The 20,639-nt window shown below is 40.2% G+C and overlaps 1 protein-coding gene across 5 annotated transcripts in view; it reads right to left on the bottom strand.

The window, feature by feature from the left end:
• Dip2c (disco interacting protein 2 homolog C) overlaps positions 1–20,639 on the bottom strand; it is a 213,139-nt gene that overhangs the window by 52,057 nt on the left and 140,443 nt on the right. For all 5 annotated transcript variants that reach the window (XM_023701324.1, XM_023701327.1, XM_023701323.1 and 2 more), the window contains 7 exons: positions 17,080–17,189; positions 15,382–15,462; positions 7,073–7,196; positions 6,428–6,549; positions 5,335–5,446; positions 5,136–5,245; positions 1,178–1,308 (listed from right to left, as the gene is read on the bottom strand). In XM_023701324.1, coding sequence (XP_023557092.1) covers positions 1,178–1,308; positions 5,136–5,245; positions 5,335–5,446; positions 6,428–6,549; positions 7,073–7,196; positions 15,382–15,462; positions 17,080–17,189 — 790 coding nt within the window. The remainder of the gene's footprint in view (positions 1–1,177; positions 1,309–5,135; positions 5,246–5,334; positions 5,447–6,427; positions 6,550–7,072; positions 7,197–15,381; positions 15,463–17,079; positions 17,190–20,639) is intronic.

Raw genomic sequence — 20,639 nt, 5'->3', positions numbered from 1 at the left:
ATTTTGAAGGTGGAATTTTACACAAACTACATAGAGTCTCTCTTGCCATGTCAAGAGCATTAAAAATTACCCTAGAAGAGTATTTCAAGATGTGAGAAAATGTTCACTATAAACTATTAGAATGAAATTATACACAATTTCATTCTACAGCACCTCAGCTTTACAAATACTTTTGTTTATCGTGCCACCCATTCACTCTGCAGATGTCTGCTGAGCACAATATAAATAATACTGATTTATAAAATTATAAGCATAAAGGTTTCTAGTTACAACTGTATTATACTATTTGTATTTACTTTCAGATGTTCCATTAAAAAAAGTACAGAAACAAAACTGGAAAAGTGTTGGGAGATGTAAAGCTAGCTCACAGGTGCTGGTGTTTATTTTAGTATATTTCATATACTTGTATGTACTTAAAATGTAAAAAGCATGCTACATTAGAAAGTAAACTGAACAACTACATAGTACAACGTTACCGGTGGGCTATCAATATCACTATTTACTAGGTGTCTAATTACTGACACCTGTATTTTTTCTGTGTACTTCTACATTTTCTACAGTGAGCATATATGTCCAACCAGAAAAAAATGCCATTAGACAACCATTTGTTTATCGTGCCACCATTCACTCTGTAGATGTCTGCTGAGCACAAGCTACAACCAGTTGCTAGTGAAAAGCAGCAGCCCAGGGCAGAGCTAGGCTCAAGGAGTTCACACTACACTTCCCTAGGAAAGGCCTTCTCTTACACATGACAGGGAGAAAGGAGACCAAGAAAGTGGGGAGCTTGTAAGGCCTACCAATTTAGCAATAATGCCAGCAGGGCAGGCATAATTGCTGCGTTTAAGTGTGTAAGACCCAAACCTTAGAGTCTTCTAGTGGGGAGAAAAAAGGTCTGCAACCTTCTAGAATGCCTAACTGGCTACTGTCTTTGTAGGTTTCTTTTAGACCTCATGCAGCTGTTGTAGAAAGCAGAATGCCACCATGGGTGCTGCTCTGTCCCCAAAAGCTGGTGCTCAAGGGGAGGCACAGGGACAGGGTTTCTGCATTCAGCACAAATCAGGCCCCTTTGGGAGGTCACGGTACTTGTGGCTGCCTGGCAGAGCCAAAGATGTAGAAGGGAAAACATATGGCTCCTTACAGTAAAGTTTATTTTAAGGATAGTAAAGAAGAATCTCACCTGCAGAGGCACCAGAGGACAAATCCAAGTCCACAGTAAGGGTCCAAACAGATGGCCACTTCTCTAGAGGGGTAAAGCTCACACTGCAGCTTAATAGATCGGCAAAAGGCACTGGTGGCTGCGTGAGACATCTGCAAGACAGTAGGTGACAATGAATGTACAGCATGTGACATCCAGAATCCAAAGACACCTGGGGAACAACACGGCTGCACTAATGCATAATATTTAACACTAAGTACCCCAAAGAGGCTTTCTGAACCAGGAACAAGTGCAGCAAACAAGCGCTAAAAGACAGTGGATACCAAGATTCTTAGTCTTCCTCTTTCTAATAAATAACATATTCAAAGCTTCCTGGTCCTTGAAGAGCTAACAGCAGCAAATACAATAATGACATTGGAGCAGCAGGTTATACACACAACGGTGCTTGTGATTCCCAAACAACCTGAAATGCAGGTAGAGAAAGTCTCATGGCTTGTGTCTAGTTTTGTAGTGGAAGCTTTCCAATTCCTGGGACAGTCCAGGCCATCAAAAGGCACTAGCACTGGTGGCCTGTCACAGACATCTCATGAACTCCCATCTTAATATTTAGGAATGAAGTGCAGAAGAGAAAGATTCATTGGATTCACTTAAATGACAGCTGGAACTGGAACCCTGACCTTCTGTGCCAAGCTCAACACATTTCTCACTATATGTCCATTCTCACTCCCAGCCTCAAGGTGACAGTGAAGATCCTTCCTTGTATTCTCCTCTTCCTAATCTAGTAATAGTTGCTCTACAGTAAGTAGTAACTATTTAATAATTCACATTATCTAAAAATTGTTATATAATAACCTGATTTTGCATATAATAAATGCGATGAATATTAGCAAAGGGGCTCTCTGGTGAAATACCTTAAAAAGAAAAAGCAGCATAGAGGAAAAGATGTATCATGTCATGGTTTTAAAACATGCTACAACTTAACGTGAAGTTGACATTAGTAGCATGTTGATAGAGCTAGCCTACAAAAAGGAATAGCACAGAGCACTGTAATAGTGAGGAAAATTCAGCCCACCACCTAGTTTCCCATTCATGTATCACTCCAGGAAAAATGATGGGGAAATGGGTGAGAAACCTTTTATGACAAAAAGTCAGATTCTTATAAGGATTTCTGCCCCATGAGCAGCTTTCACTATGGATATTTCACTGAACTCATACAGGGTCATGAGAATTGCTCTAGGGTATGAAATGTAAGTAGTTCTTATCAACCTTCTTTCAGCCATAGAATTTGTTTAAAGAAGAATTGAGGTGGGTTTTGCAAAACATTCGTCTAATCCCCTGCCTCCCTGGAATGAGAGTAAAATCTTACCCAGAAAATTCCACACATATGCAAGAAAGCAAGCCTACACTACACTGCTGCACTGTGTGAGGCACATTTATAGCTGGAAAATTAAGATCTTCCACTAGCCCAGCGAGTGCTGATTTATATAAGGCACTATGTTAGATGACAAGGATATAGAACAGAATGAGACATGGCCCAACCCTCAGGTGCTGATGCTCTAGTAGTTATTGATAACTACTATGTTACTACTGGTTATACATAACTACAATGATGACATTGTAGTTATCAATTACAAGATCTGCCAGTGCACTGACAAATGTGTACAGAGTGTAATGAGTTGGGAGAGAAATAAAACATTTATGTCACCCTGTCCAGAGGAGAGTAGAAGGAGGATCACAGAGCTGCTGGGTCTCCAGGATGACTTCAATATAGTAAGAAAGTAAGCAGGTAAAAAATGAAAGCAACTAAACAAAGTGGAATGTTCAGTCTCTAAAGCAATCCCAATCTTGGACCCAACATCATAGACCAGAGAGTCCAACTTGAGACACTTTTCTAGGACCTAAGGTAGAAAAACTCAATTCCTACTAAGACAAACTCAGATTCGGATAGAGAATTAGTTTTCTAAAACCAAAACAATAAACTCTAATACCTGACTCTGCGAGAGATTCTGAGAATAGCTATATCACTGTGAGAATCCAGGGACAAGTCAGCCCAAATTGAACTTAAGTTCTGGGATGCATTGTGTGATTTATCTGGGACAGATTAGGCTTCCAGGGCAGAATTGCTTTGGATGATATTAAAAATACATGCCCAGTCTCTGAGCACACATCAACTGAGAAGGCAGTGTAGGTTTCCTGGAGTATGCGTGGAGGTTAGGGAAAGCCACCAGAGTTCTAAAATACCCTTTAAGGAAATCCATAAGGTGGCTAAAATGATTAATCATAAGGTGACTACTAAGCTTAATAAATGGAAACATGGGTTCTTTATCTTATCTCCTTATTAATAATAAATAACTATGTATCTAAGATTTAATAGGAGCCTTCAAAGTTCAAGGCCACTTTTTTTTTTTTAATTTTAATGTATTTGGTACAGGCTCTCACTACACAGCTCGGATTCATGGTGATCCTCGTGTTTTCAGTCTCTCCAGTGCTGGAATTACAGTTGTGTGCCACCAAGCCCATGGCTCAGCCTGCCTAGAGCAGGGCTGGCATGGCACATGGTACCAGGGATTGAACCCAGATCCTTGGGCTTTTCTCGGCAGGTGCTTAGACTGCTGAACCATCTCCATGGCCCAAGGCCATATTTTTAAATAGGTAAAAATCAGAAAACTTAAACATATACTTGGTAGTATGTGAAACTTGACATTTTGTAGTGTCCAATAAAGAGAAAAGGTTGTCTCTCCCAACTTGTATGATATGTAATTAAAAATGAAATTAAACGGGCTGGGGAAATGGCTCAGTGGAATAAGTGCTTCCCTGGCAAACACAAGGGTCTGAGTTCAATCCCCAGTTCTGCCAAAAAAAAAATTAAATAATATTAAATAAAAAAATTTCCAAGAAAAATGGCTACCTCTACAACCCGTGAGACCAGAGAGCTAAGAGGGACTCCACCCAGAGCAGACTACTTGCTATACAATTCAAACTCTAGTCTGTGGTGCTCTGTATTTAAAGCACAAAGGTTTTTCACTAAGTTACTTCACTTCAGGTATTCATCAAATTAAATGGCCAAAGGCTTAAGAAAATGTTTCATAAGTTTGAGAGAAAGTCTTACTCATCTCAGTCAATTTTCTAGGGTGTAGATGAAGTGGAATCATCAGGAAGTAATAAACATAGATCACATTATCTTTGTTTCCTGTAAAAACATCTCTACTGAATCAGTTTTAATATTATAGCTCCTGCTTCTATATACCATGAAAATGATCAAAAGTATGTGTTTCTCTTTTGGCTGTGACAGTAGAAGCAGGAAGCTCAAAGTGCTACAGTAACTAACTCATCTTGGTCTGAAATACTTTCAGAAACCTTTGAAAATTATTTCATTTAACATTTGCAGTTAATTTGGTAAAACATGAAAAATAAGTGAGGTAAGCAGAGCAAGCTCCGAGGCAGAAGCAGAGATCCTGGGAAGAGGCTTCCTGAGAGCACAGACTTCAGCATGCAGTTCTCCACAGGACCCTGCCAGCATCTGAGCTGTGGGGCTCCAACTCCGGTGCCACAGTAGTCTTCCCAGTATTTTACAGGAAAAAGGATCACAGAAGCTTCATTGAGTAGCAATGGCACAGCATACAATGGCACTGAAGTTATGAAAGCAGGAAACTACCGTGTGCAGAGATTTAGAACAGAGTACAAAGACTCAAGAACCCAAAGCAGAAAATATGCAGCAACACAGTATGAGCTGGTGAGACTCTGATAGCACTAAAACAAAACAAAACAAAACAAAACAAAACAGCAGGAACATTTGCAGAGAACCAGCTTCTGGACTCCTGAAAGTGTTATGGGTGCTATAGTTTGAATGAAAAACATACACACACCTCTTCTCACGTCACCAGGTGCTAGGAAAGAAGACAACATAACCTGACAGTGAGTACGCAGCCTGTTAGCTGTACATCACTGGTCTACACACCTTGCAGACTCTACCTCTCACCTTTACGCCAGCTAGCATTCCAGTAGTGGACACACTGAAGTCAAGATAGGCGAGCGTGTCTGGGTTGGAGGGTTTGTAGATCTGGGCAGGCCGCTTCTTTGGCAAATCATCTAGAAAGTAGAAGAAAGCTATCAATCTAGCTGCATAAATTAAAAACCACAGAAGAAAATACATTTATCAAGCCAATTCGAATGCTGACCTGTGTCCAGTATGAGGGGCCACGTCCTAACATCTACAGCTGCTGCCGCCTCCCGGGACCGCAATAGCTTACAGATCAACTGTGTTGTCATCAGACAGGCAGAGCGACTCACCTGAGGACCAGAGGGCACTGAATGAATGAGTGAACACCAGAAATGAGCAAATTTATGGAGCATTCATCGCATGTGTGCCTGCTGCTTGCTCTGCACATTAAAACCATGGCAGCTTCCGAAGCAGACTGTGTTCCCCAGAGTACTGCCTTCTCCTAAGGAGCCAGGTGAGTGTAGAGACGCTGGAATCTGGTCATGGAAACACAGTCAAAGCACAGCTGTCACTGAGGTCCCCATTCCAGAGATCCCTGCCTCTGAAGCGTATACGGTATTATGATTACACTCGCAGTAAGAACACAGAAAGGCACTGCCTGTTCTGTTCTACTAAACACATCAGATTCACGCAGAAACATCATAAACACTTTCTACTGGGAGTAACTTCCGCAGAACTATTACCAAGAACACTCACTTGAAGGAGAGGACACTGATGCTCTCTCTTCTTAAAATAACTTCGGGCTTCCTCACTTTTCCAAAAGGGGAAAAATGTATGCCAATCTAAATTTTCTTAGGTACGATAAATTAATACAAACTTATATCCTAAAGAGATAAAAGAAAACTTCTAATTCCAGATGAAGGAACTTTTAAAAGTGTAATTCTTTTTGTTTCCAATTGACTGGATTCTCAGTTGGATCTGATAGGCATGCTTCTTTTGTAAGGAGTTGCGCTCTGCAGAGCAGCTTCAGTTTCGATGGGCTGTAGCAGCAGCTACCACCACATCAAACCTGTATTTCTATGCAGCACTTTACATGTGGCTTCTTCAAGTAGAGAATAAACTCCCTGCAGCTAGAGGCTATTTCCTGTTCTAATATTTTCGTTATACATACTCTTTCTCTGTCCCTCCCTCCCTCCCTCCTTCCCTCCCTCCTCCACTCCCCACTCTCCCTCAGCAAGCAGCTGCCCTACAACACTCTAGTCTGTGGTGTGCAAGCTCCGCACTCTGATCTAGACAGGTCAAGTGCCCATGCATGTCCAAGGGCCTGTTACCTCCACAATCATCTTGACAGTTGGCAGTGTCGTGGCAATGTTCTGTGGGTGTGGAGGTCGGACGGTTATTGGCACACAGCCTGCATACAGGCAACCATAAAATGCTGCAATGAGGTCTATTCCTACATAAGGAGGGAAGCAACAATCATTACTGGAAGCAATCCCATTACTTAATGATGGCTATTCCTATCAACGAAAGTTCCAGTCTGGGAAAAGGCATATGGTAAAGGGAGCAACAAACCCTTTCAGTCATCCTCTGTTCCTGTGATAAGCTTCCATGGTCTTTCTTTAGCCTGTTCTTTTAGGCATATGATATCAAAACACACATTTAATTTCTATGCCAATTCTCTAAGGAAGTATTCAACTTTATGGTGATGAATTCAGTAGTTAATATTATGGATTAAACAAACTACTACCTCAGTTAACTAATGAAACAAATGTAGAGTGTATACATTTCTGTAAATACGTTAAGCTTCTAAAGGTAGCCTAACCCCTGTGAGTGGGAGTAACTGGACACTAATGAACTCGGAATCCAGCTGGATACAGTGCATGTGCTCAGCAATAGCCTAGCAAAGCTGCTCAGTGGCTGTCACACAGACGGCAGCCTGGCACCATCCCCCCGAAGTCTGCTTCCTGCTCTCTTACCTGGTGGGTACACCAAAGCTACGTGGTCTCCATCCTGCAGGTGGCCCCTCTCCATCAGCATCACCGCAATCTTCTCAGCACGCTTGTGAAGCTGGACACACGTCAGTGAGTTCGCTATTGTGCCCTGAGTACCATAGTAACAGGTGGCTATGTAAGTCTCTTTACCATTGTAGCTTAATTGTGATACAGTTCACATATCATGTAATTCCTTTAAAATGTGCATTGGATTTTTTTTAATATAGTCATAGAGTTGCACAACCCTCATCATAACTTTACAACATCGCCTTCATTCTCTCCCACCACAGAAAGTTTTGCATTCAATAGAAACCAATCTTTTCTTCACACCTGATAAAAAGTTCAGCACCAAAAAAAGATTTTAGATATATTTTGGTCAATATGAACTATTTTAACAAATTGGCATCCAAACTAAAAAGACTGCTGTGTTTTTAAAAACCAAGGAATGTTGTGACTTAAGTATAAAAGCTAAGGGCAATACAATTTATTAGTAAATTTGCAGGACACACATATTGAAAAATAAAGGCTAATTGAAAGTGTTTATGAAGAAATGCCATATCAAACCTCAAAAAAGTAAAAGGACAAAAAGTCAAAACCAAAATAAGCAACAATAACAAAAAAAGAACACAGAAAGAGGAAAACTAATCAAATGCAATTTCATTATGCTTAAAATATATTAAAAACAAAACAGAAAACTTCTTTGGACTCAAAAGCACCTTTAAAAAAGGGTTATTAGGGAGGATCAGTAGCAAGAAAGGTACTAAAAATACCAAAACATATGTGATTCATTGTTTAAAATGGAAAAAAAAAGTATAAGTAAACTACCAGTTATAAGCCTTCAACTAACCAGAAAGCTTTTCCTGAGGACACACCTTCCAATTACATTTCCACCATTCGCAGGTGTGCAGCGATCACTGCCTAACGCTGTAAAACTACTTTTTTGTTGTTCCTAGTCTATCTTGATCAACAAGGTACATGGCCTTTCCCTAAGCAGTAGGCAGTTCTGTCCAACAGGCTATGAGCTAAACAGTGCTCATCAACAATCTGGGCTACTTCAAGCAAGCAGTTGAAAGAAGGGCACAGAGAAGCCTAATTACTATCCACAGACTCTAAGGACTGAACTTAAATGATACAGACAGTATGCATAAAGGTGAAGATTCAATGGGAACTCGAGAGGAGAAACCACATGGCATACAGAGAACACTGCACGGACCCATGTGACTAGTATCTCTCAGGCTGCAAGGCGCAAGGTCAGGAGAAACACATCAGAATTCCCATCCCAAATGACTCCTGTCAGATGTATGCATATTGAGGTGGGAGGGAATTTTCACTTGATTAGTAATTATTCTAATAATCTCTAACCCCTCATTAATAATCTCTTGGTCTTGCTGATGAGAGTGCAAAAGAGTATTTTATAATGCCTTAAGGTGCATGTGTCAGCATCCAATATGTAGCAAAAACATTCACCAAAGAACTAGTTATTAGCAAGCCCTGGGAGGCCACGGTCCTGTCTTTGATGACTCTTATGTGGAAGTGTGGAGCAGTACCAGGCTGCCTAGGAAACGGATCAGTCAGCCTTCTGACTCTTCCTGCTGATGCTCTAATTGGTTTCTTCAATGGAGGAGACGTTTAGCTTACGCATCTCAGAACTGAACCTTCCTGTCACATATACTTTTCCTAGATTATGTTTCCATAGAAGTATATTAAAGAGAAAATAGAAGCTTATATAAAGAAGAGCCAAAAAGCACAATGTGGTAAAGATAGGCTAAAGGGAAAAAGATGTATATAGTATGCACAGCTATAATCTCAGCATTTTGGAGTTTGAGGCAGGAGGATCCCAAGTTTGAGGGCAGCCTGGACAACTTAGGGAGACTCTGCCTCAAAAATAAACAATGAAAAGGGTTGTAGCTCAGTGAGAAGGCCCTGGGTTCAATCTCAAGAACTGAAAAAAGAAATGCAGGGAACCCAGTCTAGAATTTGGTTTCTTCAAGGTTATACTGGCTTCTCTGGTTATATACTCATGGAGATCACACCTGTTTAGTACATGAATCAAAATACTCCTTGTTTCAAACATTCTCTGTGTTCTCCAAAAAGAAGACAGAACACGAAGACACAGAAAACAGCTGATGGAGAGGCTAAGACCACGTCAATCCCCACACCAGCGGCTGGAAGACCCCGTTCAATTCCCCCTTCAACACTAGAGCAGAGTGGTCTTTTTTACAAAGAAAGGCAGCCTATTTCCAGCATCGTTGAAAATGGTCATCCTCATGGGTATAAGTGCCAGACCTACACACACTTCTGTTCCCACAAGGGGACCCTGCTGTTATGGAGCAATTGCTCACCACCCCACTGTCCACTGTCACTGTGTGCCTTTCTTGCCCTTTGGGTTCCATTATTTTTGTAACCCTTTTTCTTTCCATATGATCTGAGTACTCCTCACAGTTTAATGTGATTCAACTTAACCCTAATGATAAGGTTTAAATAGAGGGAGAACTCAGTAGACTATGGTATTTAGAGGCAAGGTTCTCAGCATTGATTAGGGCCCAATAAGGTTATCAGCATAGAGCCCCTATGATTATACCTTGCTGGCTTCATAAGAAGAGAGGCCACAAAAACCCATACACACATGTCCCCTCTCAGAATCCTTCCAAATTCTACCAGCAAGAAGCCCACCACCAGAAGTGGGGTCTCTATCCTGCACCTCCAGAACTGTTAGCTGATAGAAACCTCTTTTTAAATAAGGTCTTGGGAATTTCATTATACTAGTGAAAGATGAATCAATATCATCATCTACCAAATCAGCTTCCTTGTCAAGGTGACAAAAGCTATGGCTTGCCCACTTTCTTGGTTCCTGAGATTTAAGAAACCTATAAGACTCACAACTACAATGAGGAATGTGTCAGAAACCATGTTTTAATTCTGAGTTAAAAAAAATTTTCAACTAGAGGTACTTACAAAATGTGAAATTTAATTTGCATGACATCATTATACCTCTGCTAAATTTCTGGAACAATTTTCATAAAATAGTTTGCCATTTTATGAGGAAAATATAAAATGTACAGCAAAGCTTCCAGCCACCCTGTGATAACAGTACAGGGGAGTGCGACACACCCTTTGTGGAATGTAGGCTCTCAAGTCAGCACCTGGGATAATCTGAAATTAATAAAAATTATTCTCAAGTCCCTAAGAAGGTGCTATGCTGTCTGGAGATAGACCAGCTCATGGTAGGTCTTCCTGCACAGTTGGGACTATATCATTGGTGACTTTCCTGCATTGCAAGGATATGTGGAATGAACAATGCTTTTCTTAGAATTTCCCTGAGGAGAAAATGCTTATTCTGGTGGTGGTGATGGTGGTGGCAAGGAGAGACTCTAATTCCCTATCCTGATAAAACACTAATAGGGCAGGTTAGCAATGTGAACACTAATAATCTAAGTGATAGTTGGTTATACTTGTGCTTTCTTGCTCATCACCACTTGCTCTATAAGAGTATTAATATTTTATACCTCAGGAGAAACACCACTGGTTTTCAGTTACACATTTAAGTTTTCAAAATAGGAACTGCCACTCGGCCTCAGAGAATAGTCCGTATCTCCTTGTATCCTCTTCCACATTCATGGAGAAGTTGGACTTTCCACACTGAAACCCACCGAATAAAAGGTGGTTTTTCTAGGTCAAGTTATTTCACCACAGAAATTAGGTGAAATAACTTTCTTTTTCTTGCAAAAGAAAGTTATTAAGTTTTCAGGACAGAAAGGTAATTCAGGGAAATCAATTTGCAACTCTTATTCTAAAAGAAACATTTGGGTGTCAAAAGCTATGAATTTGGTACCATTTTAAAGTTTTGCATTAATCAAATATCTACTAAAATTGAATGAAGAAAAAGCTCAACAACCTACATTTTAAAATTCTAAAGAAGTGATGAAAAAAGTTTAAAAGATTTGGCTAGTATTTCTAATAAATGAACCACCCCTCTCAAAAAAAAACCTCTTCTATATATAATTTGAAAAATATAAATCTTGTATTACTATTTACATTATTATTTATAGTGAATTTATCTTCTCTGCCTACTATAACTCTTGCACAATTGATAGCTATTCACTATGTTGGCAGTGGAGGAAGGAATACCACATGCCACAAGCAGGGACCACTGCTTGTACTCTTCAGCCAAGTGATTCACCCATTCTGAAGAGTTGATGACCAAGGGGAGCTTGTGAAAAGTGGCCAGGTTCACAATCAACAGAAAGACTCTACCCAGTAGGAGGCCCTGGCCATAATGAATGGTAAGGGAGCTGGTGCCACATGCTGAATATTAATACTTTATAGATATGATAAGGAACTCTTTTTTTGGTACAGAGTCTCACTATGCAGCTCGGATTCATAGTGATCTTCCTATCTCAGCCTCCCCAGTGCTAGGATTACAGGTGTGGACCACACTTGGTTTCAGGGGCTGGCACAGCACACTTGGGGTTCTGAGGATGGCATGGCATGTGGTACCAGGGATTGAGCCCAGGTTCTTGAGCTTATCAGGCAGCTGCTTACACTGCTGAGCTATTTCCCCAGCCCAGGAACTTGTTATTAGAATGAATTTCACCTGCTTCTCCTCACTGTTTAATACTGTTTTTAGAAAACACACAATTATGTTTGTGGCTTGTGTTTCTATTGGACACTGTTGATCTTGAAAGTTGATTGAAATAGAAATCACACTGTAACAACATCAGCTACTACAGCTGAGAGTCCAGGCTGGGCACACAGATATGTGCATTTGAGGTAGCAGAGAGCAGTAAATGAATATAGATGCTTGCATCTGACCCTTTCAGAAGAGTAACAAAGGCAGTGCTGAGACCCTTCAGAGAACTCAGGATGGAACTGCCTACACATTGAAAGAGACTTACAAAATAGCAGGTCATGTCTAAAAGGAGAACGCCTCCTTGAACCTTACTCTGCACGGTAATCTAAAGCAAATTTATTCATGACTTTGATCCTTACAACCTATTCCCATCTAATTTTCTGTCATTTTTACTGAAACCCTTTTAAAGTACATGAGTCATTTCCAGTAAACATTTTCCAAAAGATGCAGTGTCTAGCTGTAGTAAATGACTGTGGTCACAGAGGCTCAAGGGCACAGGCGACGTCCACAGGGTCAGACACATTGGATGATGGTGCCTTGGCATCACTCCAGCAAACAATCTGAGGGATCGTTCCCCAACCAGACATGGTGAGAATAGAGCTTTTTTCCTTACACTGTTCATAAATGCACCTCATTCAATTTTGAATCTTTGTGTAAAGAGGGGTCTTCTACTTCTTCAGTTACATACTTGTACCTCTAGATTGTTGGGCACAAGATATTTATCTATCTTATCGATATTGGAGCAATGGACCAGGCAATATTGGGGAAGAATTTAAAAGATGATTGAAAAGCTGAGACTATGACTCAGTGGGATAGGGATTATTCAATTCAGACGACTTAATGCACATGCAAAGAATGGTCTGATCACTGGAAACTTAAAACCAGAGGATAAGGAAATTCGACCATTGGCATTTCCTTGCATTTGTCATTAATCTGCTACTTCAAATGCTAAGAAATATCTCTGCACATTAATATTTTGATAATTAGCACAAAAAAATTTCAAGAATCCATAAATACAACTATATCAAACTGAGAATCTTTTGCATATCAAAGGAAACAATAAACAAAAGGCAACCTACAGAATGGTCAAAAAATGCTGCCAGTTATTTTTCAGATGAAGGACTTATATCTAGAAAATATAAAGAGCTCCAAAAATTAGACCACCAAAAACAATACTCAACCAAAAAAATGGGCAACTGACTAAACAGGCACTTCTTAAAAGAAGACTACAAATGAGCAGTAAAAAAAAGGTTCAGTATGTATTTCCATGAGGAGATGCAAATCAAAACATTACTAACAGACCATCTTACTGTAGTGAGGGTGCCTATTGTCAAGGATTCCAAAAACAACAAATGCTGGTGAGACTGCATGGAAAAAGAAACATTTCTACATTATTGGTGAGAATGTAAACTACTAGTACAACCACTATGAACATCATTATGAAGATTCAAGAAACTAAAAATACAAATTCCATTTGGCTCAGCTGTCTGTCCCTCTTCTGGTATCTTTCCAAAAAAGTTAGAAGTCATCACATTACATGCCTCTACACATGCATACCCATGTTTATGGCAGCACAAACAGCAACAGTTAAGTTACAGAAACACTGTATAATTCAGTGATGGTGAACCTTTTAGAGCTCTCAACAATAACAAACAGCCAGCTGTAGCCTGTGCACTATAGGCTCATCACCACTAGCTTAGATGCTCATCAACCAATGAATGCATAAAGAAAATTTGGTAAATATCACAAGGGACTTTTACTTAGTCAAAGAAGGATAAATCTGAGTTGATCTCAGGAAAAATAGATCACTCATGAGACTATAATGTTAAGTGAAATAAATCAGACAGAGAAGATTAAATTCTGCATGTTTTCTCTTATATAGAAACCTGAAATAGATATAATTTAAAAAGCAAAATCAAAGCGAGATGATAGTAGGAAAGCAGCAGCATCAGATCCAAGATGGCGGCCAGCAGGAGGCTTATGAAGGAGCTTGAAGAGATCCGCAAATATGGAATGAAAATCTTCTGTAACAGCCAAATTGAAGCTAACTTATTGACGTGGCAAGGGCTTATTGTTCCTGACAACCCTCCATATGCTAAGGAGGCCTTTAGAATTAAAATCAACTTTGCAGCAAAGTATCCATTCAAACCACCGAAGATCACATTTAAAACAAAGATCTATCACCCAAACATTGATGAAAAAGGGCAAGTTTGCCTGCCAGTAATTAATGCTCAGAACTGGAAGCTAGCAACCAAGACTGACCAAGTAATCCAGTCCCTCATAGCACTGGTGAATGACCCCTAGCCTGAGCACCTGCTCCAGGTGACCTAGCTGAAGAATATTCTAAGGACTGCAAAAAAATTCTGTAAGAATGCTGAACAGTTTACAAAGAAATATGGGGAAAAGAGACCTGTTGACTAAGATCTGCCACGAATGATTCCAGCAAGCGTGAGCAGAGACCCTGAGCAGGGCACTCAGACATCTCTCACCATAGGACTCTGGAAAATTGCACGTGCCACCACCCGGAGTTCACTTGTGGCAGTTACTAACTTTCTACAGTTTTCTTAATCAAAAGTGATCTAGTAACCTGTAAAGAAAGGATTAAAAATTTCAGATATTCGAAAAAGAAAAAGAAAAAGAAAAAGCTAAATGATAAAAATAGGGAGGTAGAATTTTTGGAGGCGATGAAGGAAGCAAAGGAAGGGGGTCTGGAGAAAGGGGGAAAGTAGTAGAGAAAGGAAAAGGGAACAAAATATTGTCAAGGTAATTAATATGCATCTCAAATATACACTAATAAATAATTATGTATCCAAAACATGCATTAATAAAAAGAAAACAGGAAGATAATTAACAACTCCAAACAGTCCTTTTAAAGGAGTGGCAAGTGCTCATCTGTGTCAAGGCGACCTACATTTTAAATCTATTGTTCAAGCTTCATTAAAATAATTGACAAGCATATTAAGGCTTTTGCATTCACTTATTCTTCATATTTGCTTGCATATGTAAGGCTATATTCCTAAGTACTTACAAAATAATATTTGATGACTTTGATTTCTTATATGAGATGTAAATAAACCAATGATTTCCATTCCTGAGAATTTAATTACACACAACTTTTTATCTATAAAAATATAGCTTGAGGGGCTGGTGAGATGGCTCAGTGGTCTAAAGCACCTACTTAGAACAAGCTTAGCAAAGCACAGGGACTGCGGTTCAATCCCCAGCACCACATGCCAGCCCGCCCTGCCTCCTGGTGGGCGGAGCTGGCCACACACACACACACACAAATAAAAATAAATAAATTAATTTAAAAAAATATAGCTCGATAGTCAAAATAAAAGCTAACATTTTGTGGGCCCGCAATTGTTTTCTGTTATTGGTATCACTAATCAGTTTCTTTTGGGTGAGAAATACTGCAAACAGTGCTGCTAAAACATCCACACACATGAACAGGAACACACAGATGCATAAAACTGTTGCAATTAAAAGGAACCCTTAAGTGAAAAAGGCTTAATCAAAGTAGCAGAAAATAAATGAATAAAAGAAATTCACATAAGACTGAATGAAAGAACCAAGTCAAGGACAGAAGGAAAAAGCAAGAGCACTTCCAGGAACTAGTGAGGACCCCAAGGAAGCAACCAGGACCCACACCCGAGAGGCTCACCCGGCAGTTGAGCAGCGTGTACAGCACGTGGTCCGGGGTAGTCTGTGCTCTCCATTGCAAGACCTCAGACAGGAAGAGGAACTGCAAGGAGGCACAGGACAAGGGTCAGGCTTCACAGTCAGGACTGGATAATCTCTATATTTCAATCAAAATACACTGAATGCTTTAAAATAATGTGCACATCCACAGAGAAATTTGCTTTTAAGAATATGTTGGGGAGGGGCTGGTGAGATGGCTCAGCGGTCTAAAGCACCTACTTAGAACAAGCTAAGCTAAGCAAAGCACAGCGACCGCGGTTCAATCCCCAGCACCACATGCCAGCCAGCCCCGCCCTCTGGTGGGCTGAGCTGGACACACACACAAAATAAATAAATAAATAAATAAAAATCTTTTTTTTTTTAAAAAGAATATGTTGGGGAAAACACATAATCTGATGTCACATTGTGTGTGTGTGTGTGTGTGTGTGTGTGTGTGTGTGTGGTATGGGAGATTTGTACTTGCCAGGTGTGTGTGTGTGTGTGTGTGTGTGTGTGGTATGGGGGATTTGTACTTGCCAGGCAGGCACTTATGCCACTGAGCTACCTTCAACCTGGATAATCTACAGGAGAAAAAAATGTTTAAACTGTATCTTTTTTTTTTAACCCAGTGATTTGGAAATCACTGCATCTGATTCAGACTGTCAATTCAAAGAGCAGGTCTGTGCCCTTAGATACCAAAGTTCTTTGAATGTCCATCCAGGGGAGCAGCTGACAGCAACTTTTTCTTTTTGGAGGTACCGGAAAGGACAATGTTGATTTCTGTTGGCTGCAATGAATCAGATTTATCCTTTTTTTCTTTTTAATGAACACATTAATGTTTTTATAACAGCAATTCTTAGTGATATTAAGCGGCATTATTTTGGACAGCCCTATTTCATGTTAGGATATAGACCTTTTATTAGCCTTAGTTCCTTTTATTAAGAGAAATGTACCACATGGGTGGGCAATATGGTGGTCTAGAAGTGCTTTCTATTCACACTTGCTGCACATTAGTACAGTGGCAGTACCTTCAATGGTTGATACCACATCACCTAGCAGTCCATACAGGATGAGACCCCCTTTTGGCTACAGGAAATGGGACCTCTCTCAGTGAGCTGTCAGCACTGTCAGAGCCGAATGATTCGAGTGGGGACTTGAAGCTACACAGAACACAAAGTGTGATATTGGGTGGGAGTGCAGGAGCCTAGAAGCTCCAGAAGTCACCAGGATTTTCTCCAGAAAGGAGGTCTGGCTTCCAGATAGCAAAGTATGGATGCCTTACAGCAGGGTGCCTCTTGCGCAGTGTGGGCTTCCTATTGGAGCTGGGCAATAATTAGAAATGAAGGGTGAGGGGACACTAAGATGCGACAAGTGTTCCCAAACACTCCTACCAGCCCTGCCAGTTGTGGGGTGACGTCACTGACTCATCACTACTAATAAATAATAAATAATAAATTTTTAAAGCATCATATAAAAATAAGTACTACCTAATATTTTTCTAAGAAGATTATAGGGAACCATGTTGCCAAGACAGAAGGGAGGTAGGATACCACTAAAGATACAAAATCAACAGTAGATGGGGAACTACCACAGTGGAACATTGTAAGGACAGTCACTTTGTGACACAGCACTTCGGTCCACTCTTGAGTGGGAGGGATACAGCTTGAGCCTCAGCTCCTACCTTTCGGGCCTGGTCATTGTCTTCTATCTGACCCAGGTCTCTGCCACTAGCTTGGGCAATCCTCTTCCCAGACACCAGGTTTCCCACCATCACAGAGGCAGGGCCGATTTCTGAAAGAAAAGAGAAATAACTTTGAGGAGACAAAAATCAAATTCCTTAAAACATGGCTCTCAACTTTGGTATAGAGCTTATTCTAGGAAAATCCTTTGAAAGATTAGGCTTTCAATAAATCTCATTGAAACAGGTTTTAAGGAAATCACTAAAATGCTAACAAAGACAAATATAAACATGCTGATAGAGGTTATACAGAAAGGACGCTCCCATTATACACAAAACCCTGCAGTGCCCCTTCAAGTCTGCTGCCCTAACTGTCTAATGAGTGTGAATCCCAGGGGCACTGAGATACATCCATAGAAGGGCTTATAAAGAATGATATAAAAGACAAGTAAAGAATTTGAAAGCATGATGTATATCAATGCTAAGAGGTCGACTTCTGTAATTCTTTTGTTCTTCAGTGTTTTTACGTAAGAGCTGACCAAAGACAATCCAAATATTATATGTTTGAAATAACTACTACTTGAGATAAATTTAGAGAATAAAGAAATGGGATATAGAACTAGTTACCCATGTATTTCATTGACCATTAAAGGATTTACGTTCTCTCAGGCCCACAGCCAGATGTGGAAGATGTACTAAAAGGCTACTGCAAAATCAAAATTCTATTTTACTCCACTGTTGACTACTCAACTCCCAATGCACTTTTCCAGTTTCTCAGAACAGTCTGCAGGAGCCTTAATGCTGGAGTCTGGGTAATCATGGCTATGCCTTATATACACAGCTGAATCAGTTTTGAATTTTCCCACGTGGTATTTGTGGGCAGACTGTCTTTTCTTAGTTCTTAATCAAGTAACTATGAAAAAATAATGGAGTTTTCACATTTAACAAAACCGAAAAGAAAATTTACTAACAGTCTGCATGCTGGGGTGAAAGGGGATACCCTGCAACAGAAGCAGGGGCACTAATGCTTCTTCAGGGTACTTAAATAGCCTGGGAATGTGCATTCTGCTTTTTTATCTGGGCCTTTCCTATTTTTAGGATCTTTTTTTTCTTTCTTTCTTTTTGATAATTTATCTTATTCTTCTTGGTCATTGAGAGCTGGTGACCACTGAGAAGATTCCTCTGAGAAGCCAATTTGGAAACTGACCTACACTGGTTTACAGCCTTCTCTATGAATTTTTTTTAAAAAACTCAACATAAGAAAGGAAAGCAAATATTTGCAGTTTTTCCAGCAGTTGACTTGGTACTTTGTCACTCTGCTTCTTTGTTAATGTTCTCTTACTAAGGTGAAATTCTGGTGGCATTCTCTGAAAGTCAAGTTTGGGACTTTATGCCTATTTTTCCCAATGTGGATCTTGACTGTTGCTGAATCTCATTTATGGACCTCTTTCTTACTTAGAATCAATGATCTCTCTCCCCACTGAAATGAGGTAGGCACATAGGAAATGCCTTTAAAGAAAATATTCTTATAGTCAATCACAGCCACTCACTTTGAAAGTATAAACTGAGATTTACCCTAAAGTATGTATGTGAGATTCACATTTATCCTTTTCCTATTCCCATTTAGACGTTTACATATCTGCAAGCTAGCAATTTTATCTCTAGTATTAATGAATTCCTAACACACAATGAGTAACAAGTTCCCGCAGGGGACAAGGGCAGAGTTTCATCTGAGAGAGCAGCAAAACAACTTGGAAGGAGAAGTAGCACTTTCTCTTGAGCAGTGCCTCACACTGCCTTCTAGCAAGCCTGACAAGGCTCCTGGGGAACCTGTAGCTGCAGAGCGGTGTCTCTTCTATAACGTCCGTTAACATTGCTGCGGACTCATTGGACGCGTGCTGAGGGCCTACCATGCTTTCGTGCTCAGTTTCCCAACCTCACACACACCCTGTTGTTATAATAAACAAGAATTCACCCAGAAGAAAGGCAACTTAGGGTTACAAATCTTTCAAATCTTAATGGGCTCTATTTTATGCATCCATCAAAATCCTTAGGCATAAATGTCCTCAATAAAGGTTTGTTTTGGCTGCCAATATGACCTGGTCAGAGTCCTTATGAACGTTTATCCAAAGAAGCCTTAGAAGTACCCTAGTCCCACTTCTGCAGCAGCGCTTGTAAGGACAGGTGGCTTGAGGCAATCCTCTAAAGCCTTTTACAGCCCATCCTCAGAGCTACGGAAACTCAGACAATGCACAGGTCTTCAGTTCAGCTTCCATGGAGTGTTAGTTTTAAAAGGTAATAAGGAAAAGGTAAAAATGAAGCAAATCAGTATTTTGGGGGGCTGGGGATGTAGCTCAGGGGTGGGACACAAGTTGTGAGAAGCTCTGAGGGGTTCAATCTTCAGCATTAAAAAACACTTTAGTGGACAGAATTGTATTGCCTTATTCTAACAACAAAGCACACCACCTATTTATATATAATATAAACAATACATATCATATATTTCTTCATTTTTTAAGAAGGTAGCAGTCACTTAAAGCTTTATGTAATTAACCAGAGTACTGGAGCAAAGAGTTTCCAGATCTGCTGGATCATCCTTTCCCACCCTATTCTTCCCACGCAAGGCTTTCCTTGGGTGCCCTGACATCTGCTGTTGCAGCCCTGGCCAGAGTGTGAGTGGCCTCAACTTTAGCTCATGGATCAGTTCTTTCTGGTTACTCAGTTTCTTGACAATGGGCAAATGAGGTAAAATTACAGCTATGAAATCACATCAACTATGTGCAAATGATACTCCCTACAACAAAATTTAGACATAGTCAGAGACGACCACAGGGACAAAGAACAAACACTCTCAGGCCTTTAACCTATTACAACTTTAAATAATAACCTGTATTTTCTTCTGAGTCAGTCAGAAATTTGAGTTGTTTTATTAAAATCTGTGATTCTTCACTTGAGCCCATAGGTGCCCAGTAGGTAACTAACAGTAGGACAAATCTTGACATTCACTTTTGTATCTTTTTATACTTTAAAATTATATAGGTATGTTACTCATTCAAGAAAAGTTAGCAGAACAATGGTGAACAACCCTAACTTTACCCTCATCTAACTCATCACCCTCTCAACATGGAAGACATTCAGAGTAACTGAAGTAATTATTAGGATTCAGAAGTACATCTGATTATGAGCTTTTATGAGATCCAGTTCCAAGAATCTACCCCAACTCCTTAGAATAGGGCCTCAAAATATTTAGCCCTTTCCTTGAACCAGCAGTTACCTGGAGTCCCAGGAAAAACAGCCCCACTGCCTGAAAGCACCATAAAACAACAACCATCTAATAAGAACAAAACTGTCACCAAGTCATGAAGAGCCCTCCAGAGCCACAAACTAGAACAGAGGTAAAGACTGACTGGACCTAGTCTACCACAGGCCCTGTAAAACTGGTCTCTATTCTATTGTGATTATGCTGGTCTGACTCCCTTCATTAGAATGAACTCTACCAGCTGTTCAGGCTGTAGGCCTCTTTTCTCTCTCTCTCTCTCTCTCTCTCTCTCTCTCTCTCTCTC

Source organism: Octodon degus, unplaced genomic scaffold (genome assembly GCF_000260255.1).
Source record: "Octodon degus isolate 3935 unplaced genomic scaffold, OctDeg1.0 scaffold00133, whole genome shotgun sequence".
NCBI classification, from domain to species: Eukaryota; Metazoa; Chordata; class Mammalia; order Rodentia; family Octodontidae; genus Octodon; species Octodon degus.
The sequence above is the reverse complement of the archived record's forward strand: the minus strand, read 5'-3'. Positions and strand labels throughout refer to the sequence as shown.